At 62.7% G+C, this 26057-nt stretch overlaps 2 protein-coding genes across 11 annotated transcripts in view; one reads left to right on the plus strand and one right to left on the minus strand.

Annotated features, from left to right (window-relative positions):
* The window catches only part of CHD5 (chromodomain helicase DNA binding protein 5), a 71253-nt gene extending 68407 nt beyond the window's left edge, over positions 1 to 2846 (plus strand). For 4 of the 6 annotated variants that reach the window (XM_037828670.1, XM_037828674.1, XM_037828673.1 and 1 more), the window contains one exon: positions 205 to 2846. The gene's annotated coding sequence lies outside the window, so the exon portion shown is untranslated. The remainder of the gene's footprint in view (positions 1 to 204) is intronic. The other 2 variants (XM_037828671.1, XM_037828672.1) reach the window with 2 other exon arrangements.
* Positions 2847 to 4079: 1233 nt separating this feature from the next.
* Positions 4080 to 26057, minus strand: part of KCNAB2 (potassium voltage-gated channel subfamily A regulatory beta subunit 2) — an 84368-nt gene continuing 62390 nt past the window's right edge. For all 5 annotated transcript variants that reach the window (XM_037828678.1, XM_037828679.1, XM_037828680.1 and 2 more), the window contains 11 exons: positions 23157 to 23236; positions 20588 to 20632; positions 18470 to 18514; positions 17599 to 17642; positions 15613 to 15699; positions 11290 to 11375; positions 9770 to 9890; positions 8916 to 9010; positions 8006 to 8126; positions 7638 to 7726; positions 4080 to 6512 (listed from right to left, as the gene is read on the minus strand). In XM_037828678.1, the coding sequence (XP_037684606.1) occupies positions 6423 to 6512; positions 7638 to 7726; positions 8006 to 8126; positions 8916 to 9010; positions 9770 to 9890; positions 11290 to 11375; positions 15613 to 15699; positions 17599 to 17642; positions 18470 to 18514; positions 20588 to 20632; positions 23157 to 23236 (903 nt within the window). In that variant the 3' untranslated portion in view covers positions 4080 to 6422. The remainder of the gene's footprint in view (positions 6513 to 7637; positions 7727 to 8005; positions 8127 to 8915; positions 9011 to 9769; positions 9891 to 11289; positions 11376 to 15612; positions 15700 to 17598; positions 17643 to 18469; positions 18515 to 20587; positions 20633 to 23156; positions 23237 to 26057) is intronic.

Below are 26057 nucleotides of genomic sequence, written 5' to 3' on the forward strand. Positions count from 1 at the left end.
CGCTTGAGGGTGGGGGCTCCAGAGGGGCTTCCAAATGGCTGTCCCTGCCGCCACTGCTCCTTGGGGTGCTCTCGGGCGCTCTGGGTGTAGCCCCAGGCCTGGTTTAGGGGCCTGTGCTGGCAGGTCTTGGCTCTAGGGCATCAGGGGTCTCCCCAAGACTTGACCCCCTCTCTGCCAGCCTGACCCCCCATCTGCCCCTCACAGCCACACCTGCTGGGCCCCCTGCCCGATGCCCATGGGAGAGAAAAGCTCCTGCCTTTTTAGGAGCCGGTGCCAAAAAGGGAAACCGAGTAACACCAACACACAGAGGATGAGGCCCAGGCCAGCTGGGGCAGACCCTGGGAGTGCCACCCCATCATGGCTCCAGTGTCCTTCCACACGAGCATCTCCCCCACAGCCACCCGGGACATGCAACCCTTCGCCACCTTTTCCAGAATGACATCGTAGAAGAGGTTTCATTTATTTGTACATCTTTTGCACTTTCTTACCGGAGACACAAACACATTTGTCTTGATAAAAGTTGCAGTATGAAGGAGTCTAACGTCACAGCACTTACGTCTCTCTGTACCGACGGGCACAGACTGGAGGGAAGCTTCCGGATTCCCTGCTGCGGCCCTGCGGACTCGGCCCGGCTGGGAGAAGCCGCAGTTGGCGCCCCGGGGGCCCACCCACAACTGCCCGCTCGCGTCTGTGCATGTGCGGCGCTGCGCCCAGCCTGCTGTCCGTGCGGGCAGGCCCGAGGGGCGGTGGCCCAGCCCGACGGCAGGGGTCCTGGCTGGTGCCAGGGGCCAGGGCAGGATGTTTCTCCCACCCCATCCCTGCCAGGGCTGGAGACGGCAGGCGTGTCCCGTCTCCTCGGAGGCAGGGTGCCCCGTGCGCAGACGTCCGGCCCTGGCCCCTGGTGTCCGTGAGCCCTGCAGGGCTGTCTCCCCTGCCCTACCTGGCCGGCTGCAGCGTGTGCTCCCAGGAAAGGGGAGAGCTGCGTGCAGAGGGGCTGCGGAGCACCGGGGTCAGGCCAGGAGGGGACCGTCCTCCACCAGGGCCATGGGTGTGGCCGGGTGATGATGGGTGTCCGAGCACCCCCTGGACCGTGGACTTAGCCCAGCTCCTCCTTCCCTGGAGAGGCCTGGATGGGGGGTGGCCCCGGCTGCCTGGCTCTGCTCTGGGACGGCCTGGAGGCAGGGGAGGGCCCTGGGGGCTCTGCAGGCCCCTCCGGCAGCTCCTCCTGGCTTCCTGCTTAGTTTCCTTCCTGGACGCCCCGGAGCCCCAGGCCTGTCCTGTGTCCACGGGAATCCCCACCCTGACCCTGCCGTGACCCTGCCCCCCGCAGCCAGGGGTGCCATTGAGGGCCCACATGCGGGTGCATTGGGAGTGTGCTGCGTCCAGTCCTCCCGGTGGCCCCAAGCTCAGCCTGGAAGGGGTTTCCGAGCCGTGAGCAGGGAGCCTTTCCGGGGCGCAGAAGCCCCCGGGAGTGTGGGTAGGGGCTTGGTGAGGAGCAAGCTGGGGGGGGCCTGAGGTCAGGGTTCCCTGGCTCGGCCCGGCCTGGTCACTCACCACTGCCGACCTTGGACAAGCTCCTGGCCCTGCGGAGCCTCGGATGTCCTCTCTGTGATCCCCTGGAGGGGGCTGGACCCCCACGGTCCCTTCCGTCTTGGACATTGCTGCACTCCAGTCTTATTGTTCTCGAGCAGGAGCCTTTGCAGGGTGGGCAGAGCGGGGTGGCGAGGCTGGCCAGGAGGGCGTCGGGCAGTGTGGGGTCTAGCACATGACACTAGCAGCGGTGAGCCCACCTCCCTGGCAGGGCCGCCCTCGCGGGTGTGGGTCATTCCAGCCCATCGTGGTCATCCGGTACCTGGTTGACATGTCGTGTCCTCTGTCTGCACCTCCCTGCAAAGGCTCTGCTCAGGCCACGGCAAGGTGACCACCACCGGCTTGTCCCCAGGCCAAGTCTCGATGCCCTCTCCTGGAACGGGTGGTCAGCCCTGGGTCAGCCTTGTGGGGCTGTGTCCACCTTCCCTGGCCGCGGTGGATGGGCCCGGAGCGTCGGGCCGGCAGGAGCGGGGCTGGCAGGGCTGAGGTCTGCATCTCCCCCTTCCCGGCCCCCTCCTCAGTCTCCCCCCCAGGAAGGCCCAGCCCTCCCTGCTGACAGCACCCGGGGAGCTGGGGGCTGCTGAGCGCTGGGGTCTGGTTGATGGTTTTGGAGAGAAAAAAGGATCTTAGGAATGTTTTCTTCTTGATTTGTCAGTTTTCTCCTGTGCGAAGTGGAGGTGGCAGGGTGTCCCCATGTTGGCATCTTTGGGCTGGGTTTGGTTTCAGCTACTGGCAGGTTAGGGGCCTTGTGTTCAAGTGGAATCCCCAAGTCCCAGCCTGCGTGTTGACGTTTCCAGCCACGTTCTGATTTACTCCGGCGCCGAGCAGGGTTTCTGTTGAACCGCCTTTGGGCCAGAGGTCTCGGAGGGCACTGCCCGCTGGGTTTTTCAGGTGAAGGGGACACTCTGTTGGACTGGCTGGGTCTGCAGGGTCCCCTCTCGCACACGCTCCCCGGAAGCCCATCTCCCTGAGACGTGGTGGGGGAATCGTGTCCCGAACACCCCCCTTCGGACGCTCCTGTGTCCTGCCAGGTGGGCTTCACCCGGAGGTGCTCCGGCCGCTGCCCGTCATCACGGGTGCCGACACCTGCACTCCTTGTTAGGGGCCTTCCCAGGGCTCTCGGGGTGCCCCCCACCTGGCCATGCCTTGACTCAGGTCACCTGCAGCTGCTGCTCCCACACCTGGATCAGGGCTCACGAGGGCTTGGGGACCCGGGGAGCAGGTGGCCTCGGGGCCTCCAGTGTGCGACGGAGCGACGTGGGTGGGGAAGGGGCTGGGGCTGGGGGCCGGGGCTGGCACCCCCTTCCTCATCTGCTGTCTTGGTGTCAGGGGAGCTGGCGCCGTGAGCTGGCAGTGCCCGGGGTGGAAGGCCCTCCCCGTGGCGCCCGTGCTGTCACACCGCGGTGTCTGAGGGAGCCGGCTCCTGTCCCATTTGATGTGTCTGGAAGTTTACAGATCGTGGCGTGCCAGCCCGTCATTGGCGTTGTGTTTTGGGATTTTTTTTTCCTAATTTTCAGATTTTTTTTAAACAAAGTATTTTTTTAGGTATGATAACCCGGGAAGGACCTGTTGGGGGTGGGGGTGTGTCCGGAACTCTTGGCACGGAGATGGGAGCCCGAGCCCCCTGCTGCTGCTCCCCTTCCCCAGCGGGAGGTCCGAGGAGGAACGGAGCCCCCCACCACCCGGCTCGGGTGGTCTCAGCCCAGGCTGTGAAGGAGGCGCCGGGGCCGGGGTGCTTTGGGTGAGGCGGGAAGGTCCCAGGCAGGGGTGCCCCAGCTTTGGAAGCTGAACCCCCTTTGGGGCCCTCGGCCAAGCCCCTGGGATGGCTGACAGGCCGTGGCCCACACGTCACCTTTACTTTGTACTCTGTGTGTGTGCTTTGGTTTTCTGTGTTTTAATAAATCCTTTGAGAAAGGACTGAATCAGTGTTTTTCTGAGATTCTCACTGACTTAAGAGGAGGGTGGGGTTCAGGGGTGGGACAAGATATTGGGGAAATGTGGGGGGCACTGCCCAAAGCTTTCTCCCCCTTGAGAAGAGGGACCCCAAGTGGCTGAGGGCTCACTGGGGAGGATGGGAGCCCCAGGCCCTCCCACCTGCACCCCTAAACACCCACACCACGCGTCTGAGAAACACTGAGCGTCCAAGGGGAACCCATGGGCCTCCCGGACCCCAACCCCCGTCCTCCCGGGAACGGCAGCCTCCTGGCCACCAACTGGGCCCCTTGGAGGTGGCAGCAGGAAATGGCAAGTTGGGGGGGGGGGGGCCCTGTGGACCCCTGGGCTGAGCCACCTGGGAGAGATGAGGGTGGGGTACCCTGTCTCTCCCCCCCACAGTGGCTGTTCTCCCCACCGTTGGCCCTGGGGTCAGGAAGGGGAGCCCCCACTCTCCCAGCTCCACGGGGGGCAGCACTTCCCCCTATCACTGCCCCTGGAACCCCCGGAACCCCGGGTACCCCAGGTTGTGGGGCGCACAGAGCGGTGGAGACTGGTGGGTGGGCAGGGGCTTTATTTTGTCATCCATAAATAGAGCAGCCACGTCTCGGTCGGGGTCTCACTGAGAAGTGCGGGGCGTGCAGCGGGCCCTGCCTGGTGGGATGCAGGGGCTTAGGAGCCAGTTGTTAAAAAAACAGGGGAAGGAAAAAGCACGTTATTTACACAACTTGGACAGGAGGCGGGGTGAGCCCCCGTCACTCACAGAGACCTCGGGTTTCACAGACGGCATCTGGAGAAGAAATCGTGGGGCTCGTGTGTCCCTAACCAGGAAGACCGCCCCCCCCCTCCCAACTAGGCCCAGTTCCCATGTCGAGTGCTCGCCGTGTGGACCCCGGCCAGGGTGGCCGAGCTTTGGGGGAGGCAAGGAGCTGGCTGCTTGGGGGTGGCGGGGGCTCCCCTCCTGGCTCTCCACTCAACCAGGTGTGGGGAGGCCCTGGGGGCCCGGGAGGGAGCAGGCTGGCCCCAAACCCTCGCCCGGTGCCCAGGCCACCCCTCCGGGCCTGCCCCTGCCCGCTAGCATCCCCTCCACGGTCACCCTGAGAAGAGGAAGAAAGGGGACACGCGGGAACCCAGGCCATGAAGGGTGACCCAGCGGAGGCTGTGTGGGCCTTGGTGACTTGCCCCTGGGGGCCCTCGTCTCCTTCTGCAAACGGGCACTGGCAGGGACTCGGTCCCCCAACCCCACCCCCATCCCTCTTTCAACAGTGGGCAGGCCCGGGTGGAGGGCAGAGGTGTGGGGGGGGCCCAGCCTCTCCCTCAGCTGCCTGTGGGGTGGGGGACCTGGCCCCTCGGAACCACGGCCCTGGGTCCCCGCCTGACGCTCGGCCACGGGGCTGGGGCAGGGCCCGGGGCGGGGGCCTTGGCTGGATGTGCAGCCCCCTCCCCACACCAGGGGCTGCTCCCGTGAGGCTGCAGGGGCCTAGGGGAGGGGCTGAGGAGCAGGGAAAGTTCTCGACTCCAGGGGCTCGGCACAGTGGGCAGAAGTGGGAGTGGGAGGTGAGGGCCCGCATGTCCCTGGGCCTGGCTCCCTGCCCTCCACCCTGGCACTGTTCTGCTCAGGACCACGGGGCTGGGCTCCAGGCTGCGGCCCCCCACCCTGAGCCTCAGTCTCTGTGCCCCCAGCCCGAGGCTGGGGCTGCAAAGGGGCTGACGGCTCTGCCTGCCTCCAGGTTCCTCTCCACACTCTACTCCAGGCCGGGGGGGGGCGCTGCGGGAGGCACGGAGGGGAGCCGCCAGCCCTCTTCCCGGGGTGCCCATGGGCGGTGTGGGGGGTGCCTGTGGGTGGTGGGGGTCGGTGCCAAGCTCCGGGCCTGGCAGCCCACTCCTAGCTGCTCTGGGGGATGACCCACGGGTGGGCTGTCCCCAGGCAGCGGCTCCCTGGGGTGTCTCGGACTTTGCCAGGCAGCTGCCAGGTACCCAGGTTTCCTCGGCACTAGGCGTGCAGCCCGGAACCCCCAGGAACCCTCCCTTTCAGGGTGGAAGCAACTTCTCTCTGCAGACCCCAAGCCCACTGCCGCAGGGCAAAGCTTGGGCAAAGAGGCAGGTCTTCATGGGCTGAGAGAAGTGGGCTCCCAGGGCATATGGGCCCTGCCTGCTGCCCCCACCCCCACCAGTGGGCACCGTCCTGCCAAGAAACGCATGGCCGCTGCAGGGAGGCCCCGGGTGGGCAACTGGCAGGGAGGGCGCTGACTGCAGCCTGCTCCACGGCCCACCCCAGGTGCTCCCGGGACCCCTGGCCCAGCTGGACCCATGGCTTGAGTGAGGGAAGCAGGCTGGTGGTCGGGGGGCTGCAATCAGACCCCAGCCTTTCTGTGAGGAACCAGCCCCCTGGGATCACTGCCCCTGCCAGCAAGGGCTGGGGGTTGGGGGACGGCACGCAGGGGTAGCCGCGGCCGAGTCGCAGTGTGGGTGTGGGGTGCAGACGCCACGGGGGCTGGCCCGGCAGGGGGCACCTGGGGACCCAGGAGGGGGACGAGGCGGCCCCCAGGTGGGCCGGGCTGTCGTCTGCTCACCGGTCTCCTCTCGGCCGCCCCGCGCCAGGCGGGGGTCTCGGCGAGGGGCCGTGGGGGCAGCGGACTCGGTGAGTCCTTCTCAGGGGGTGAGCAGGGGTGACGCCGGGGCGGGGGCTGCACGAGCACCCTCCGACCACAGCCCCCTCCCCTGCACAGAACCCACGTCCCGTTGAGGCAGTGACGCGTGAGATGGCTTCCCGGCGCCGTCTCGGCGGGCCGTTTCCTCTCTACAGCAAACCACACTTTTCACGTTGCTTCAAAACAGCTTAAGCGAGTGGACAGAGGCTGGGGGGGAGCACGGAGTGTCCGAGCGAGGCCGGGGGCTCCTTAGGATCGGTAGTCCTTTTTGCTGTAGGGTTTATTGCCCAAAATGCTATCGATCTCGTGGATGATGGAAGACGACAGTTTGGGAAGGACCTGTGAGCGAGGACAACGGCTAATCAGAACTCCACCACCAAGACCGGCCTGGCCTGCAGAGGAGGTGGCGACTTCCTCCGGAACTTTCCACCGGCCAGGCCAATCCTCGTCCACCCCACCTGGGCTCCATCTGAAGCAGGTGGAGGCCACGCTGCTTTTGTGCTCCAGAAAGCGTGGTGCAGAGGGGAAGCATGCTCTGTTCTATTCAGTTCTCTCAAACTCCAGGGTGTTCCAGAACCTTCTGGAAGGATAGGGGTGGTGGTTGCACAAAATGCAGATTCCAAGGCGCCAATGCCTGCTTTCTGCACCCCCTTCCAAGGACAAGAACCAGGGAGCTGTCTTTACTCTGCTTCCTCTTGCCCCCATGTCCACTTTGTCAGCTGACCCTACCGGCCTCACCTTTCAAGGCGTCCAGGACCCACCCCCTTCTCCCATCTCGGAACCACCACCATCTCTCTCGGGGCACCCTGGCCACTTCTCACTGGCTCTCCCCAACGCCGCAGCCAGAGGGACCCTTTTAAAGCTGAAGCTGGGTCCGATCCCCGGGCTGGTCCCATCTCGGAATAAACACCCAGGCCCCGTGGGAGCTCTTCTCTGCCCCCTGGCTCAGGCCTTGCCCCTCGGCCCTGGCTCCAGCTCCACCGGCTCCTGGCTCTTCTTTGCACATCTCAAAGGCTCCCACCGTGGGCCTTTGGTTAGCTGTCCTGCCCCGGGAAACGTGCTTCCCCCGCACATTTGTGCGGCTCACTCCCTCGCCTCCTCCAAGTCTTGCTCAACAAGTCTGCCCTGACAGCTCCCCTAACCCCGGGCCCTCGGCTCCACCTCCGCTCTGCCCCAGCCGGGCACTCCCAAGGCCCTGTACCTTGCTTGGCTTTTGTCTGTTTTCCCATAGCATTTGTCACTTGCTAACACATATCATAATTCACTTATTTCTTAACGTTTAGCATTTATTGTCTGTTCCTGCCTGAAAGTAGGCTTTTCAAGAGTAGGGGTCTCTGGTTCTCGACACATGCTGAGCCTCTAGGCCAGAGCCCGGCACAGCAGGTGCCTGATAAATGCGGGGTGGCCGGACGATGGGCGGACGGGACCCTGCTCTGCCCCCGAGCCAGCGGGGCCCCTGCTCACCTGTATTGCTCCGATGTTCTCCATCAGCTGGTCCACGCTGGAGGCCCCCAGGAGCACGGAGCTCACCCCTTCGTTCCTCAGGCACCAGGCTGGGGGCAGCAAGGCCACGGGTGAGGGACCGGCCCCCTGTGGGGCCCCTGCGGTTCTGCCCCTGCCCCTGGCTGGACCCGAGGAACCCAGCCCCCTTGGCAGTGCTGGGTGGGGACCTTTCCCGGGGCTGTCAGGGAGCCCGGGCACCGACTGTCCTTTGTGGCAGGCTCAGGTACCCTCATTGTCTCCCCGAGCATGTGGGAGCCCCGTTACCCATGGCTGGCCCAGGCTCTCGGGGACCCCCCTTCCCCCCTCTCCCTCGGGACACGCCCCGTTACCTATGGCCAGCTGGGGGAGGGTGCAGCCCAGGCGCTCGGCGATGGCCTGCAGCTCCTTCAGCTTGGCCTGCTGGCGCCGGCCCTCCTCGCTCAGGATCTTGTCCTTCAGCCACTGGTAGCCCTGGGGGAGAGGGGGGCAGCCCCCAGGTGAGGGAAGGCTGCATGCAGATGGCTGACGGTTCGCCTGCCTTCCAGATCCTTCTCTTCCCCCACCAGCGGCTCTCATCTCCCCCGAAGCCAGGACATCACCTGACCCCAGGCCTGATCATGCCCACTTGGGGCCAGACTTGGGCAGGAGGAAGAAGGGGGACCCGTCTGCACCCCGAGGCCCAGGACAGTGAGGCTGACTTCCCTTCTCCCCGGGGGCTCGGCGGCTGAGCCGGGGGCTGCTGCACTGGGCTCGGGGGATCAGTCTGGACTAGCATTCAGGGAACCCACCCCACCTCTGGGGGTGCTGTCTCCCCTGCCTGCCCCCCAGGACTGCGTTGCCTCCCAGGGGGCTCCTGGCCTTGCTGTGAGTGGGCTGGCCTTTGTCTGTCTGCTCCTTGTCCCCAAACCCTGCAGCCTGGGTCTCTCCTGAGTACCCACCCAGAGGTGGGGGGAAGCAGGGTGCCTTATACTGGGGGTGGCTTCTGAAGGGGGTGGATGGGGGTCACTCCAATGGCCCCAACCACGATGGGGGAGCAGAGGCAGGTGGGGGTGGGGCCTGTCCCACGGGCTGAGAACCCCTCTAGACGTGGGGTCAGGGCAGAAGCGGGGCTCCCTGTTCCCCACCCCAGACCTCACCCTTAGAGGGTGCCCGGGGCATCGGAAACCCAGGGGTGCTGCGCCCAGCCCAGGCAGCCTGCCCAGAGGCCACGCGCGTCAGCCCTGCCCCGCCCAGCCCGCCCCGCCTGGCCGGCCGCTTCACCTTCAAGGAGGCCCTCGAGTAGGGCGGGACGCCACTGTCGTACTTTCCGGAAACGATGCCGCAGGCCAGAGGGGACCAGGTCATGGCGCCCACTCCTGGGAGAGGTAAACCCGCAAGGTCAAGCCCCAGGCCCTGCCAGGCTGAGCCGCGGGGTCTGCAGGGCTGGGCTGGGCCTCAGAGCCCCTGCCTGGGTGGAGGGCAGAGTTGGGGTTTGGGGACCAGAGGGCCAGGGACTGAGGGGCAGAGCTGGGGGTCAGGGCTGGGGTTTGGGGGGCTAGGAGGCAGGGATTGGGGGGCCAGGGGCTGGAGGTTGGGGGGTCAGGGGATTGGAGGGCCAGGGGCTGGGGTTGGGGGGCTGGGGGATTGGGGGGCCAGGGGCTAGGAAGCAGGGATTGGGGGGCCGGGGGATCGGGGGGCCGGGGGCTGGGGTCGGGGGGTCAGGGGATTGGAGAGCCAGGGGCTGGGGTTGGGGGCTGGGGGATCGGGGGGCCAGGGGCTAGGCGGCAGGGATTGGGGGGCCAGGGGCTGGAGGTCGGGGGGTCAGGGAATTGGAGGGCCAGGGGCTGGGGTCAGGGGGCTGGGGGATTGGGGGGCCAGGGGCTAGGTGGCAGGGATTGGGGGGCCAGGGGCTGGAGGTCGGGGGGTCAGGGAATTGGAGGGCCAGGGGCTGGGGTCAGGGGGCTGGGGGATTGGGGGGCCAGGGGCTAGGCGGCAGGGATCGGGGGGCCGGAGGGCCGGGGGCTGGGGTCGGGGGGTCAGGGGGTTGGAGGGCCAGGGGCTGGGGTCAGGGGGCTGGGGGATTGGGGAGCCAGGGGCTAGGCGGCAGGGATCGGGGGGCCGGGGGCAGGCCCCACCTATCTTGTGGAAGAGCTCGGGCAGCTGCGCCTCCACCTTCTCGCGCTGGAACAGGTGGTACTCGGCCTGCTCGCAGATGGGCGGGATCAGGTTGAACTGCCGGGCCACCGAGTAGGCCTCCTGCGGGGAGAAAGGCGCCCGGCTCTCCTGCTGCTCCGGGGCCCGGGGCAGCGGGGGGCAGCTGGCTGACGGCACACCAGGGGCCCTCGAGCCTGGGGGTCTGATTCCAAGCCCCTGCCCCCCCAGCCTTCCTCCCCGCGCCCAGGCCAGGGAGGCCCAGGAGTGTCCCAAGGCCAGACCTGAAGGCATCCCGGGCAGCGGGCCGGCCCGTCAGGCCCTGTCCCCTCGGCCCCCTGCCGCCCCCACCCCGGCTTCCTCAGAGCCAGGGAAAGGGGGTGGGGTGGGCCCGGGCTGGAAGGCATTTGGGAAAGCGCAGCCCCGTGGCGGGCCCTGGGTCTTGGCACTTGCTGGCCGGGCGGCCTGAGGCCCTCGCGGCACAGCCTCCCTCGGTGCCTGCTGCTGGGCTGTCACCGCGTTACCGTGACGGTCACCCTCGGGTCCTGGACTGGACATGGCAGCAGGGGGGGCAGAAACTGCCAGGGGCCCCACAGCTACCTGTTTTCCCCCTTGCTCCGGTAGGCGTGGGCCAGGTTGATGCCCCCAACAGGAGGATGCCCCACCTTTAAAAGGGGATAAGGGTGCCGACCCCTCCGCGAGCTCGCTGCGGCTTGCATCAGCTTCAGAAAAATGCCAAACCCTCCCTAGGGCTGCCCTCACCAAAGCTGGTTGTTGCTAGGGCCTTCGAAGAGCTGTGCTTGGCTTGAAGCAAAAATCCTGTTTACTTTCCCTGGCGCGGCAGAAGGCTGGGACTTGGAGGAGAAAGCCCTCCCGGGGAGGCTGGGAAATCTGGGTGGGGCACGGGCAGGGCCAAGGCTGAGGGGGCTGGAGGCCGGGCGCGGGGTCAGCCTGCGAGCCAGGCGGCCGGAATGGACGCGGCCTCTCCCCGTCCCCCAGCCCCGCCACACGGGCTGGCCTCTGCTGAGAACGGGGTCACCTGCTGACCCTCCCTGGCAGACCCAGAAGTACTGAGAACCACCTGCTGCCCTCGGCCTCTGCCAGCCACCCCGGAGGGAGGGGACAGTTAGCAGATGCTGTCCTGGAAACGGGCACAGTGCAACACCACGGACCGAGGGACGGAAGCCGAGGTCTTAACGGTAGTTCTGAGCCACACAGCCGGGGCCTATCTCGGACACAGGCTGTGGGACCTCAAGGGGACAGGTGTTCTTGGCAGCCTTGTGCAGGTGGGTAAACCGAGGCTCAGAGAGGTGGAACCATGTGGGCAGGACTGGGATTCAAGCCCGAGACCCCTGGGACTGCAGAGCCAGCAGACATGACTGCCCCCTGCCCGACATGACTGCCCCCTGCCCGTCCGTGAGGCCCTGGCTTTCTAAGCAGACAGAGGGACAGGCTCTGGAACCACAGGGACCTGAAGACCCCCACATGGCTGAGCGTCACGTACCATGATCTCCATGGAGCTCCAGCGCGATGTGCCCCAGTACATGGCCATTCCCTGGTTGATGACGTGGGTCATGGCGCGCACAGTCTCTGTATGAGAGAAGGGGACACCGTGGTGGGAGGAGGGCTGGGGGCCTGGCTGGGGACACTCTGCAAACTGCAGGTGGAGGGTGGGTCGCTGCAAAGACGGCTGCAAGCAGAGTATGTCCTGGCTCCGAGGGGGCGCGGGAGGAGAGGTCAGGGATGCGAGGAAAGAGTGAGCTGCAAACCCGGAAGCCGGTCTTGAAAGAAATTTCCCCCAAACAGTGACAGGTCTTGTGGCATCTTTGAAAAATGGGTTATGGCTGGGTGGCAACGCTTCTCTGGCAGATTAGAGGGATGAGGGATGGGTGAGATGGAAGGAGGTGATTCTGGGCTCTAAATGAGGGGATTTTTCTAGCTGGGAAAGCATCAGAGGCCGTGACACCTAGAACTTGATAAATGCCTGAAAGTTACAATCGGATCGGCGAAACACATCAGGAAATAAACCACCTCGGTTTTGCCTGTTCCTAGTCTCCTACATCAGGCTGTTACAGGTTCTCGCTGTACTCTAGAGAATTGGACGGAGAGGAAAGGGTGGCACCTGGGGGGCCGGGTGCTCCCAGAGGGTGGGATAGTCTCCCACCCTCCCGCAGGATGGCGGGGGGTTTCTGGTCCCAGGATGGAGGGGGCTCTGGGTGCCCCCCCGGAAGGGCCAGTGTTAGATCCTAGAAGAAGAAACTGACATGTAGAAGGAGTTTCGAACCCAGGGGCTCCACAGCTTTTCTCACAAGCAAACAGGTGCCCCATAGACTAAAGAATGAGGCTGTTCAAGGCTTTTCAAGGCTGTTCCAGCCACAGTGGCCCCTCAAAGGCGGATAAGGCAAAGTCAGATACATTCATAAGATGAACAACCACAAAGGCCTGCTCTCCCTAGCTAGATAACGCAGCTGCTTTCCTAAAAAGAATATTGTCTCAGAATTCTAGCAACCGATCACCCCAAAACTAGATAAGCACTTACCCAATCGAGGCACAGAACATCACAGCGGACACCCTACCCAACATGGGTTCCTTTTTTCGTTAAAAAATGCTGCTCTCAGATAGAGAGCGGGAGCCATCATCTTTTTCTTCTTTTCTGCTGGCTCCCACCTGCTTTCTTTCTCTAATAAATCTTAAACTTTATACTTAAACTTTAACTCACTGTGTTGTGCGGATTCTTGAATGGCTTCGAACCTAACAGCCCGGTCACGGCGTGGGACAGTTACAGGCCTCCATGTAACTGCTGGGAATGATTGAATACTGGACCACTGAGCCTTGCAAAATTGCTGCAATGCCACGCCATCCTTTTAAATAATTTGGGGGACCCGGGGGATTCCCTCAAACGATACAATAGATTCTTCCTAGTGCTCAAGTTTTTGAGAAAGAAAAATTTGCCAATCATAGTCCCCTCCCTAAGCTGTTTTAGCCTCATGGGGATGTTGAGGTTTTTAAAACAGAACTCGGCCTCAAATTAAAAAATGCTGAAGGTTCTCTGCTTGGTGGGTGAAGGAGACTCCGCTGGATTTCTCCGAGTTCTGATACAGCGCCCACCAGGCTGGCTGCCGAGAGCAGCGTGGAGAGTAAAGCTGAAGGACGAGTGTTTCTAAAAATAAAGCAGTAACACTGACCCTTGAGAATCCTCATCTTGCCCCATGGGGCTCACCCCTGATTTGCCATGGAGTTGGGGAGGCCGAGGCCCCTGAAAGTGGTTGTGGCTGGGCGAGATGGGGAGGAAGGAAGGGGGACACTGGGTTTGTTCAGACGCTGACTTGGGCGCCTTCCCCAGCAGGGAGTGGCCGTGCTGACTCCTACCCACGTCTGTTTTGGGATGCAACTTCCCACCCATCCTGGGTCCCCAGTGCTCCCCCAGTCAAGGTCCATTTTTTTTCCTTATGGAGGAACTGAGGGCATCCCCAGGGCTGGAGCAAAGGGGTCTCGGTTGGCTCTCCTGTGACTCCGGAAAGCCACACCTCGGCGTCCACACCCGCAGGCCAAGCCCTGCCCTCTCCTTCCTTCCCAGGTCAGTTGGGGGGGCTCCTCCCCATTCCCCGGGAGAAGAGCTGGGAGGGAAGTCTGAACCTCCCTGTGTCAGCCAACGCTGCTGGACTTTATGAAGGAGGACAATGCCTGTTGGAAAGGTTTGCGAAGGCTCAGAGGGTCCCAGGAGAACATCTGAGCACACAAAATACTGAGCCAGGCTTGGCCGTCCTTGTTCAGCTTTTTAGAAACACTCTGGCACACCTGTGCTCATGCAGCGGAACTTTCCAGTTCTTTCAAGCCAAGGCTTTTGCCCACATGCCAGAGAGAGGGAAGCCAGAGGCGAACCCCAGACCCCAGCCTCGCCCGCGTCCACACACGCGCTCTCTCCGATTACACAGTCCCAGCGAGTCGAGCTGCACAATGTGCCAAAAAGCCCTTTCCATGCAGCATGGGGAGACCGAGTCGCCCGCTGTAACAGGCTGAGGGGGCAGGAGCTGGCACAAGGTTCCCAATGTCCCGAGAGGGATGAGGGTCCTGGGCAGAGGCTCCTGGGCTCCTCGGAGGGTCCTCGGCCATGCCAGGCTGAATGTGCAGCCAGTGCTGGAGCCTGCCCCGTGGCCCTTCTGCCCAGGCATGATGGCACAGCCCTGGAGTCAGGGACCATGAGGGACAATTGTCCTCCACCTCAATATTTAATGCTGCGGAACAGAAGCAGGAGGACCGAATCCTTCCAGCTGCTGCCAAAAAACCCCCGGCGGCTCCGGCTGAGTTACAAATAATAAATGGAAGGGCTCGGGTGGCAGGCTGTGCTGCCCCGTTGGCAGCTACAAGTCCTTCCATCTGTGGAGGATGCAGGTCCCTGGGGAGACCAGACCCCAGAGCCAACGGTGGCCTGCCCTCGGGTGCCCGTCAGCTTAGGGGAGGACAGGGAGAGCAGAGCCTGCCCTGCCTCTCGGAGCTGTGCCCACATGTGCACGTGTTCTCCAAGGAGAAAAATGATTCCTCTTTGATGGAGAGGTCCGGCCTCATGGCAAGAGGTGAGAGCTGGCAGGTGGCCCGGCCACGGAGGGGACGCACGTGGCCACACGCAGCCAGCCAACCACGGAGGAGCCGGTCTGACCGCTGTAAAAACTGAGAACTATGGGAAAGACAAGGCTCATTTGGGGGCGCTTGTTTTGTGGGAACCTGGTCTTCCCAGCAACCCCCCCAGGAACATCCAGGGCCAAGGTTTCAGGTGCTGATCAGGGCATCCCCAAATCTGGCGTGCGCTGGCCCCCCGGGGGGTCCACGGCAAGGCAAGCAGGTGAGGGTGGGGGCTGTCATGCAGAAAAGGAGACAAGGAACAAAGTGACAGCGGGGCGGGGCGGGTGAGGGGCTTGGCTTTCCTTTCCATTTGCAAGACGTCCTCAGAAGGCACCTGTTCTCCCCCCTTATGCATTTTATGGAGAAGTTTGTCAGCGGGGGAAAGGCTCCTGTAAATGGAAACATGTCCCATAAAATGCAGCTCGACACAGAGTCAGCGGCGTGCTGCGGGGTCGGGTACCTTCCATGATGAATGTCCTGGACTTGGAGGAACTAAATGGGTCTCCTGGTGATAAAAGAGAGATTTAAAGAGACCGGAGTTGACGGCTGTGGCAGCAGGGAGGCGGGGCGTGCAGCGGGCACGGGGAGGCACGGCGCGGGTCGCTTTTCACAGGACACTTGCTTGGTTTAAAACAAAATAAAAAATTATATATACACACACCCACAGGGGTATATATATACAAATAAATGAAGAAAGAAATAACTCGAACACAGCTTAATCTTCCGAGTCCCCGGAGCAGCAAAGCCCAAATGAGAAAGGCTGTAGCAGGACGCGGGGGCACAGGCAGGGCTGAGGACAAAGGCTCAACCAAAGAAACCAAAACCCAAAGAAACCCAAACCCTGTTTCAAAGCGCTGGACATTTTCTCTCCTCTAAGTGACACCTGATTCCCCAGGAGCAAAGACCCCTCAAACTTCCCAGTGAAAAGAATGCAAGAGGTGCAAAAGTGATCCTATCGTGACCTCATTTGGCTACAGGATCCCAGCAGCTAGAGGAGAGGGTGTGCCAAGCAGTTCTGCCGGAGGGGCCAGGCCCGAGCCGGGCACAGGGATGGGGACTGGCCGCTCGGCAGCCTGGGGGTGCCGGGGTGCAGCAGGGGGGCCAGGGAGAGTCACGCTCGGGCCCCGCCGCCCCCGCCTTCGCCCTGGCCGCCTCTCGCTTCCCACCCGCCCGGCCGCCCCGCCAGGGCCTGTGGTGGGGGACCCACCTTCCATGGGTGTGTTGGGGTCTGGGCGGTTGGCAAACACCACGTCCACGTACTCCAGCTGCAGCCGCTCCAGGGAGGCTTTCAGACCTGGGGGTGGGGGGCGGGATGGTCAGCGCCGTGGACGCCGTGGACGCCTGGACACAAGCGCTTCTGGGCCCTTCCTGAGGAGGAAGGAGGGGCCCCAGGTGTCCAGGAGCTGCCTGGGGGGCCTCGGTGGGGGCGACCCGGCAGAGGTGGCCCACGTTGAGTGTTGAGAGCCGCGGCAAAACGTGGCGGGGGCACATTCGTGGGGGGGCACCCAGACAACGGCTTCCAGTGCCCCATGGGCAGGCAGGAGACACCCCAAGCCACAGCCGTGGCCCCCTCCAGGTTACTGCCAGCGAGTCCACAGGGCTCCCCCTCTTCAAACAAACCAAGCGAAAGAAACAGATGAAAAGGCAGCAGACAGCCCCGGGCTAGGCAGCTCAGGGTGCTGGGGTCGTGGGTGATGCTTGTTTTCTCTGGATAAAGGACCCCACCCTCCCCATCCTTTAACCTGGGGCAGCTTCCTCCAGGCACCCCCTCTGCTGGGAGACGCTCATGTAGAGCCCCAGGGGGTGGGGTCCTGCCCTACGGGAGACGGGTGTGGGGGGACCAGAGCCAGGTGTCCTGTGACTGAATGAGGGGCCCCCGGACAACACCCCCCCGCCTCCAGGTATCTCCTGACTTCCCGCTGCTCTGTGTGATGCCAGGGAGAGCCACGGATCACACACCAGGAGAGCTACATCCACCACCTTCCACAGAAGAGGCTGGCAGTCCTGAAACCGACAAAGCCCGCTGTGGTTGTCAGACAGACAGACAGACAGTTTGGAACAAGCAGTGGGTGCAGCTCCTGCGGTGGGGAGGGGCAGGGCAGGGGCCCCCTAATTCTCTGACGCTTTCCTGGAGTTAGTCTATTGCCCTGATGAAAATGAAAACACAGGATGAGGCCCATCTCCCTCCCAGAGCTCCGCGGGCCGGCCCGGGCTGTGTCTGACGTGCACCTACCTCGGGGCTCTCCTGGGTCCCGTAGCCCCAGGAGATGGGCGCTTCTATGACCCCTGTTTTACCGACTCTGTGACAGGGACCTGGGGACGGTCCTCACTAAGGGCAGAGGCCAGCACGGGGCTGAGCCTGGAAGTTCGTGGCCCAGCAGAGGGGACCCTGCCCCAAACCCCCGTGACCTGGAGGGGCCGCTCCCAGCCTCTGGAAAGAGAGGGTGGGCCGGGCCCCAGGCACCCCAGGGCTTGCAGCACCCCACTCCTAACTGGGGGGCCTGGGGCAGGAGGAGGCGTGAGTCTGTGCTTTCTGCCCTTGACCATGCGTGCACACACACACACCACACGTGCACACACACAATCCCCCACGCACACACACACAACCCCCCCACGCACTTACCACACATGCACGTGCACACACACACACTTCCCTCACACACACATGCAAGCACACCACACACACAACACCCCCCACACACACATACACACCACACACATGCACACCATGCACATACACACACCATACACATACACATCCCCCCACACATGCCACACACATCCCACACACACATGCACATGCACGCACACAACACCCCCTCACACCACACACAGCACACATGCGCACGTACACACAACAGCCCCCTCACACACGTGCACGCACACCCCCTCACACACATGCACAACACATGCCACGCACATGTGCACACACACAATACCCCCTCACACACATGCACACACACCCTCACACATGCACACACACACCACACACAGCACACATGCACACGTACACACAACAGCCCCCTCACACACATGCACACATACCACACACATGCACAACACACGCCACGCGCACACACGCACCCCCTCACACATGCACACACACACACCACATGCACACGCATGTGCATACACACACACACGCGGCAAGACCCCGGGGTCCCGGGGGCTGCTGGGCTCAGGCTCCTCTCACCTTCTATTATGTGCTTCCTGGAAAGGCCTCTCTCCGTCTCCGCTCTGAAAAACAGGCCGAGAGCAGCGTGAGGTTGCGGCCACGCGGGGGGAGATGTTCACGATGCAACGTCAGGCAAAGAAAGAACAAAAAGTGCGCCTGCAAACGGCACGTCCCGGGTGCTGCCCCTTGGGGATAAAACCCGAGGCTGCCGGGTCGGAAGCCGGGAAGCAGCTCCCAGGGCTGTCAGCGGCTGGGGTGCGCTAGGGGTTTTCCAGCTACACCCTTCTGTGAGGTCCGGCGTTTTTCAAACATAGAAAAGAATTCTCTCTACAATTCCATTGACCCTGATTCTGTCCAGGTCCCCGAGGAAGACGGAGCCAGACCCCTACAGATTGGCCGAGGTTTTCCGTGGCCAAGCAGATCTGGGGCGCTTGGAACAGTTCACAAATTTTCTGTTTTCCAAATTTTTATGATATCTTTGTAATCAGAGTAAAGGAGGAAAACATCCACATAAATAAAAATAAAAGTTAAACAAGGTTTGAGTAAAGGACAAAACCCAATCAGAGGCTGCTGTCTCGGTCTCAAGGCAGAGGGACCCCCTGGGGCAGCAAGACCCCCGACAGGGACGGGGACCCCCACCTCAGCCAACCCCAGCCCCCCACTCCCAATCCGGGGGAGGGTGGCAGGAAGCGGGTGGGACTGGCTGTGCGCTCAGAAGGCCCCTGCAGGGCAGCCCTGTCCAGGACGGACCCCGCCCCCTTCCCTGAAGAGGTCTCTGTCCCCCGGCCCCCCGCCCTCGGGAGCCTCCTAAGTCGGGGTCTTGTGGAGTGTGGGGCCAGGCCCGCCCCTGGCCGTGCGCATCACCCCATCCTCCTGCTGCTGCGCTTACTTTCCGCCCCAGAAGATTTTGGTCGTGATGACAAGGCTGGACCGTCTGCAGAAGAGAAGAGAAGATGGGGGTGTTACGGGGCCAGCTCCTGGGGCTCCCCGCTCACCCTGGCTGTCCTCAGTGTTCACACGGCCTCCCCAAACGTTCTCACCTGGGGCACTAGTGGGAGGCTATTCATTAGTGGGTGCTGGACGTGTGCCAGGCCTGGGCATGGGGCCTCCCACCACCAGGGTGACAACCCACGAGGGCAACTAACAAGTCATGCAGCTAACTAGCCATGCAGCTAACTGGCCACATCACTAACTCAGCAGTGCTGGGTGGACAGGGTACCCAGCGTGGGGGGAGCCCCGGGGGAGGGGTCCCCTCGGGCTGGGGCCCAGGAGGGACCGTGGCTCGGGGACACGCAGGCTGTCTGTGGGCAGGGAAGGGAGGGCTGCGGGGAGACGGCCCGCAGGAGAGCAAAGACACCAAGGGGTTCCAGTGGGGCAGGGGGCAGGTGGAGGGGGTCCAGCAGGAACGTGGCACGGGCTGAAGACGGAAAGAAGCAAAGGGGGACAAGCAGCTCGGCTCCTCCCACAGCCCCCCGAGTCCCCCAGCGAGCGCCCCCTGCCACATTTGACCTTGACCCCTCCAGGCAAGAGGGGTGACCTAGTGTTTATCTCCATGTGTATCACCTAAGACAGTGGGGGAGGGGGTTTGCTAACAGGTGCAGTTTCCCTTAATTACAGAAGGAAGAGAAAATTATTTGGAGATCGATCACAGCCAAGAAACAACTTTGACGGGGCAAGAGGAGGGGTGCAAATAATTGTGCCAGGGTGCCATGTGACAGATGGAGGCTGAGAAGCTACACGGCCCTTGAGAGGCTGGGGAAGGAGGTGAAGCCAGATTCATAACTGCACCTGACATTTCTGAAAATAAAGACATCCTGACCATGGGCCTTCAGATAAAGCTGGGGCTCGGGGCTTGGGGGCAAAAGGTACAGGTGGGCGCTCAGCCTGGCTGGGGACAAGCTGTGCCCAATCTGGGAGTCGAGAACCTTTGCCTGAGAAGGGTCCACTCCGAGTGGAGGGGTAGTCCTGTATCCCCACCTGCCGCCTTCGGGCTCCGTCGCCTCATGGTGGGGTGGCCCTGAGGGACCCGGCCGGGTGGGGTGAGGGGCTTACAGTGACAGTCACAGTCGTAAGGGCTATGGCCTCCCAGGCATATTGGGTGTGCCCGACCCCGGGCTGCCACGAGGCTGCTGGCTGGGAGGTGTGGGATCCTCTCTCTGCAGAGGACGCTGGGCTTGAGAGTGGTGGGGACCCCTGCCCAGCTCCCACGGAAGGGACAGAGAGGGATGGGGGTTCAAGCCTGGGCTCCAAAGCCTGCTCTTTGTACCCCTCCCTCTTGGGCACCCAGGGGTCCCTGGCGGTCAGTTCTCCAGCCAGAGGGGGAGGAGCTCATGCCAATGGCCCCTGCAATCTTGCCTCGCCTGGGACATCTGCGGAGCACCCCCTCCAGCCCTCGCTGGCCGGAAACTGCACCCCGGGGCCATCACGCTCTGAACGCATGTGGATGAGTGGGGAAAAAGGTGGAGGGGCCGAAGTCAGGGGTGGGGGTAGCCCACTGCCTCGGGCACCCAGCCGGCCCCCGCGAGACCCTCTCTCTGGAAAACTGCTGCCTCACCTTGGACACTGGACTCTGAACCCCTCTCGGTGACTCCCGCCCGAAGGGAGGAGGGGGCTTCTTTGGCTCACCATGCCCCCCAACCAGGCACGGGCATGCCTGCTCCCCCTGGAGGAAGCACACGGGGTGGCCTTCGTTCTGGAACCTTCTCCCCTTCCCTGAGAGAAAATTTCCGGGATTTCCAGGCCTTTGCAAGCCTGGTGGGTTGATGAGGCTGGCCCTGGGCACTCGGGGGCAAACAGGAGAGAACCTTCCAGAACCCTCGTGCATTCCACTCCAGCCTAGCCTGGGTCAGCGCTCGCATCAGGGGGCTCCAGGCCCAGCAGCCGGCCCCACCCACCCAGGACCCCGCCCCGTGTCTGCCCCTCTCAGCACCCTCCGCCCACCGCCGGCCTTCGTGAGGCTCTCCCCCGGGTGTGGCCTGGGACTGGCCACCCAAGACCAAGTAATTACCTCCATCCCTTCTTCTTAATAATGTTCCCCAACACCACTTCAGCCCTGCAGCACAGGAGAGAGAGAGACGGGGATTTCGTTACAGCAGGAGAGAAAATCAAACCCGGCCCCACCGCACCAATGGGCCACTTGGCTCCCTCTGTGAAAATGTCACTGGGGCCAGGGAGTCAGGCTGCTGAGGGCCCCCTGGCTTGGGCAGCTCCCTCCCCGGGAGAGCCCCAGGGCTGGCCCAGGCCCTGGCAGGAGCAGGCGTGTCTTCCCTACAAAGTGCCGTGGGCACATGTCCCTGCAGGTGCTCGTCCCAGCAATGGCAGCTCCGTGGCTCGGAGAGAAAGGGCATCGAGGAGACAAGCCCACTTGGCAAGGCCAGTGCCCCCCTCTCTGCCGGCTGGGGATCCACCGGGAAGTCGCTTGGCAGTGTCACGTGGGGGACATTTCCAGACAAGCACAGTTTTTAAAAGGTAAATAAATCATTAAGCAGCATCCTCTGTTTTCAGAGACAACATGTATTCAAGGTTGGGCTGAATTTCCAGAGTGCGTGTGCATGTGTGTATGTGCGTGTGCATGTGTGCACTAATGTGTGTACGTGTGCATGCCTGTGTGCTGATGCAAATGCACACGTGAGCATTGCGCAGGTGTGTGCATGCATGAGTGTGTGTGCGCAAGTCTGAGAATGTGTGAATGTGTGCAATGCATGTGTGAGAATGGGTGAACACGTGTGTGTGTGTGCGTGTGCACATCCTTCTTGTTTCTTGCTTCTGAACAATACAGAGGCAGATGCCACGCTGACGGCTGCCTGTCCTGCCTGGCGTCACTCTGGGTCCTGAACCTCACTGGGGCCCGCGGGGCCTGGACGGGCTGCTCCAGCCTGGTGTGGCACTGCAGCCCGGATTAACTTTTAAGAACTTTCTGCTGGTAGCAAAAACATTTCCGAGCAAAAACAACAGAAGGAGAATGATCCGTACCCACTGCTACGTTCCAATTATAAAAGCGCCTGAGTCATCCACTCGGAAATAATGGGCTCTAATTTGCAAGCTGTTTACCGTGCATTCTGAATACTCAATTTATGGTCAAGATGCCCGGAAAAAATTCACTTGGCCCTGGGCCCCCACCTTTCATTCCTCGGTCCCTGATTTGTTAACATAGGACAAGGAGAGGAGGCGGGGAGGAGAGCTAGCACTGCCTGTTGCTACAGAAGCCAAAGACAGTGGCATTAATCATGGCTTGTTGCTCGGCCCCTGCACCGCATCAGGCTCCCCTTCGTCCGAGTGGCACAGAAATCCTGCAGCCCCTGGGACGTGCCCTACATTAGGGTCAGGAGGAGGAGCAGGGAGCCCCAGCAAGACATGCGCTTGGCCATCCTGGTTAGCAAGATGGGTGGCACCCGGCCCCCCAACACTGGCGCTGCCTCGGGGTCCCCGCTGATGTGGCTTCTCTCCGCCACCCCCTAGAATGCAGCTTCCCCATGAGGGTGGTCGCTGTCACTGAGGCGCTGATGGGGGCGAGGGGGCGGGTATCACTCAGGGCTGGGCTGAGAGCCGCGGGGGCTGGCGGAGGAGCGGAGGGCAGGAGGCTGGGGGACGCAGCTCGCCCCTTCCTCCAGGGGCACGGCCTGCCAAGGAACACTGCTCCAGAGAGCTCAGCTCTCTATCAAGTGGCTTCCGGAGAGGCCACGAGGCTGTCCACGGGCACTGGGCAGAGTGGGGCCACCTGGGGCTGGAGGACATAGCAGGGAGCTGTGGCCCACATGCTCTCGGGGGCAGGGGAGAGGCTGGGGCACCCCTTCGGCCCCTGACCCACTGGCTTAGCTCCTCCATCTCTCTGGAAAGCTTCTCACATTGACGGGAGGCTGCTGCCAGTTTGGAAGGGGGGTGAGTGGGCAGGAGGGGGCTGGGGGAGAGGCGGGCATCCCAGCAGAGGCCCAGGGCCCGAGGCGCACACAGGACTGGACCGAGGCCCAGCTGGCTGAGCCTGCTGCCTGGGCCCTGGTCCTCTGCAGGCTGCAGGTAAGAACCCAGCACCCTGGGAGGCTGGGGCCGCCCCGTGGCCCGGTGGATGGCAACTCGGCCAAACGGGGCCAGAGGGAGGACAGCCAGCCAGCCGAAAAATGATTTCACAAACAAAAGCTGACTTTTGGAAACCCGATACAGGACAGCGGCTGATTAAAGCCAGTCTTTAAAATGGAAGCCAGCAGCCCTGGCTGGAGAGGCAGGAGGTTCTCTGCCAACGTGGGAAGGGCTTCGTGCCACACGCCGGGCCCGGCGCCGTTCTCCCGTCCCTGAGAATCCCCGTGTTCCCCGTGGCCCTAATTACACCATCAAGACGTGGAGATGTCAGGGACGGGGCCTGGCCGCAGGTCACCTGCACGGCGGGCAGCTGCGGAAGACGGCGTCATCGCGGCTCTCACTCAGCACAGCCTTTTTGCCACCAAAGGGACAGGGGCCATTGGCGCTGGATATGCAGGGGGTTTCCATTTGGGCACATTTTTAGGAAAAAGAGCAAAGGGGAGACTGGGGCACCGGCTTCTCGCAGGGGGCCCCACTTTTTCCTCACGAGAAAAGGCACGTACTTGCCCGCAGCGTAGACTTCGGCCGTGTCGAAGAGGTTGATGCCGTTGTCATAGGCCAAGGCCATCAGCTGCTCCGCCATCTGAAACCAGGAGGCCGGCCAGGCTGCTTAGGGGCCAGCACCGTCCCCGCCAGCCCCGGGGCGCCTGGGAGGACCCCCACCCTGCCCACCCCCTCCCTGGCTCCTGCCAGGGCCTGCTTCCTCCTCCTCGCCTGCCCAGCTCCACCTGGCTCAGAGCAAGGGGGAATCACGGGCGGTCCCAGCAATGGCAGCAGAGAGCTAAGGAGGTGACACGAACACCAGGGACAGCGCAGGGAGCACTCTCCTGAGAGCAGGGCCCCGTCTGTCCCGGTCACCACAGGGCCCGGCACCCGAGAGGAGCGTGATAACCTCGGAGGACTGAATGACACCGGCTCTTGCTGGGTTCTTCCCGGCTGCCAGCTGAGGGAGGATTATTTTTTTGCAGATGGAGAAGTGGGTGTCCTGAACTGGGGGACTGAGACGTGCCCACTGGCCCCGAGTGGCTCCCAGATGGGGACCGATAAAGGGTCTCCCGATGCAGACATGCAGGCAGCCCAGCTTGCTCCATGGCTGCTGCAAAGACGACTCTGTGCTCCCCATGCTGACACCACCGGTAGCAGGGGCAGGAATTGAGGGGCTGGGAGATGCCATCCTGCAGGGAAGAGCTGCTTCCAAAGAGCAAGGTGAGGAGACCCCAGAACCCCTGGCCCTGTGGGCCACTCTGGCAGCCTCTGAGGGTCTCTGATGCTGGCCCCCTGTCTTCTCCAGGCTCAGCTCGGTGTGCCAAGCCCCCCACTGCAGCAAGCCCAGGCTGGGGTGGGTGACGGGAACCCTCCCAGAGCCACCGGGCAGCCGGCTGGCCAAGTGCGGCTTCGTGGAACTTCTCTCGGCACCAAATGCAGAAGCCCGACGGCTGGTGGGGACCTGGGAGGGGACAGCCTGTACCCTGCCACGGGACAGCGGCCCCTCCTCAGCTCCATAGTCGCCGCCTGTTTACATCAATGGTGCCCCTCGCCCCAAGCTGGCTGCGCTGCCCCCTGAGCCTGGGTCCCAGGACACGGGCCCCTCCTGGGGCTCTCTCTGCTTCAGGGCACCTCGTTCCCACATCTCCAGGACTCCAGGCACATGTGGCTGTTCACTGACTCATCCTCATCTTCATCCCGAGTTTTCCTCAATGCTTCTCCCCAACTAGGCCTGAGCTGGGCCCAGGAGAGATCCAGGTGCTGGGTCCTCACCCAGGGAAGATGGATGTGCCAGGTTTGGGGGCATCTGCTACTCCCAAGGAGGGCTTCTGAGAGGAGGTGATTCAGGGCTGGGTTTTGAATGGTGGTTAGGAGTTTGTTAGGCAGGGAAGGGGAGAGACAAGGCAGGGAAGGGGAGAGACAAGGGGACATCCCATGCAGAGGGTCTGGAGTTTGAAGAGAGGGTGGGCTGTGTATCTGTCTCCTCTGCAGTCTTGCCCATCTCCGCCCCTCCAGATGGTCAGACTGCACACCTGGGGGCCCTCTTGGCTCCTCTTTCTTGCACCCCAGCACCAGAACCATCAGCCGATCCTGTTGGCTCCACCTTGAAAACCTACCCAGAATCTGGGCGCTCCTGCCTGCCTCCCGTGCCCACCCGGGGCCAAGCCCCAGCCCCTCTCCTTCGGGCGCCTGCAGCCGCCTCCTACCTCGCTCTCTCAGCCGTGCCCTCACTCCCTGCGCCCTCGCCAGGCACGGTGCAGCCCACAGCCCGGAGCATCAGCAGTCCCGGGAGCCGGGTACTGAGGCAGAATCCCAGGCCCTGCCCAGACCTGTGCCCCACAGGCTGCATTTCAACTGGGGATTTGCGTGCACAGGAATATCTGAGAAGCTGCCCCTGCCCGGCTATCCCCGGCACAGCCGGAGTGTGACTGTGAAACCCGAGTCAGGTCAAACTTCCTCTCCACCAAAGCCCCCCGAGTGGCTTCCATCTGTCCCACTGATGGTCAAAGCCAAAGCACTGCCAGACCACCCCTTACCTTTGACCCCATCTCTTAGACCCCAACCCCCCAGCCGCAGCCTCAGGGTTCTGCCTGCTGTCCTGTTTGGGGGGCCCTGGCTTAACTTGCGTGAACCCAGCCACCTGCAGCCCCTGGTGGACCCCAAGAGGCTCGGGCCACCCCTGGGTTTCCCCAGGCTGGGGAGCCCCACGGATCTCAACAGGAAGGAGCCCGCTCCAATTTCACATCTCTGTGCTCCATGTCACTCAGCAAAAGGAAAGACAGTTGACTCTAGACTGGAGGACAGCAGGCAAGAAAGAGAATTAGGGGATCAGGGAACTTCCAGGCTGTGCTGAGGCTGTGTGCACCTGCCTCAGGCCCTGGAGGTCCCATTTCCTCCGGCCTCCCCGGGCTCATGAATAATAAACGGGAAGTTCTGCACCACCATTATGATTAGATGTTTATTGCCTCACCTGGTTTTAAACGCCTGCCGCGATGGGGAGTCGTCCACCTGAGGAGCACCGTGAGTCCACGGGGAGGGTAGTGGACGAGGCATCGGACATGTGCCCTAACCACAGCAGCCCGGACGATCGGCTGTGTAGTCGGAGGTTACTGGCACTGCCGCCCCTGTGGGCTTGTCGTGAGAACCGGCCAAGGTTGTGAACACAATGGCGTCTTGTCAACCACGAGCACCGAGCAGGTGCTGGTTCCTGCCCCCTTCAAGCTGTCCGTTTGACTCCTGGGCAGGCTTGGGGTTTTGCTTCTGATGTGGCATCAACAGGCCTAAGCTTGTGTCTCCCAGACAGACCCACAGATACCTGCAGACAACCCCAGAGAACAGGGTTGCACGCTTTTTCTGTAAAAGGCCAGAGAGCAAATGTCCTGGGATTTGCGGGCAGGGGGTCTCCATCGCAACCACTC

Source organism: Choloepus didactylus, chromosome 2, assembly GCF_015220235.1.
Source record: "Choloepus didactylus isolate mChoDid1 chromosome 2, mChoDid1.pri, whole genome shotgun sequence".
Classification (NCBI taxonomy): domain Eukaryota; kingdom Metazoa; phylum Chordata; class Mammalia; order Pilosa; family Megalonychidae; genus Choloepus; species Choloepus didactylus.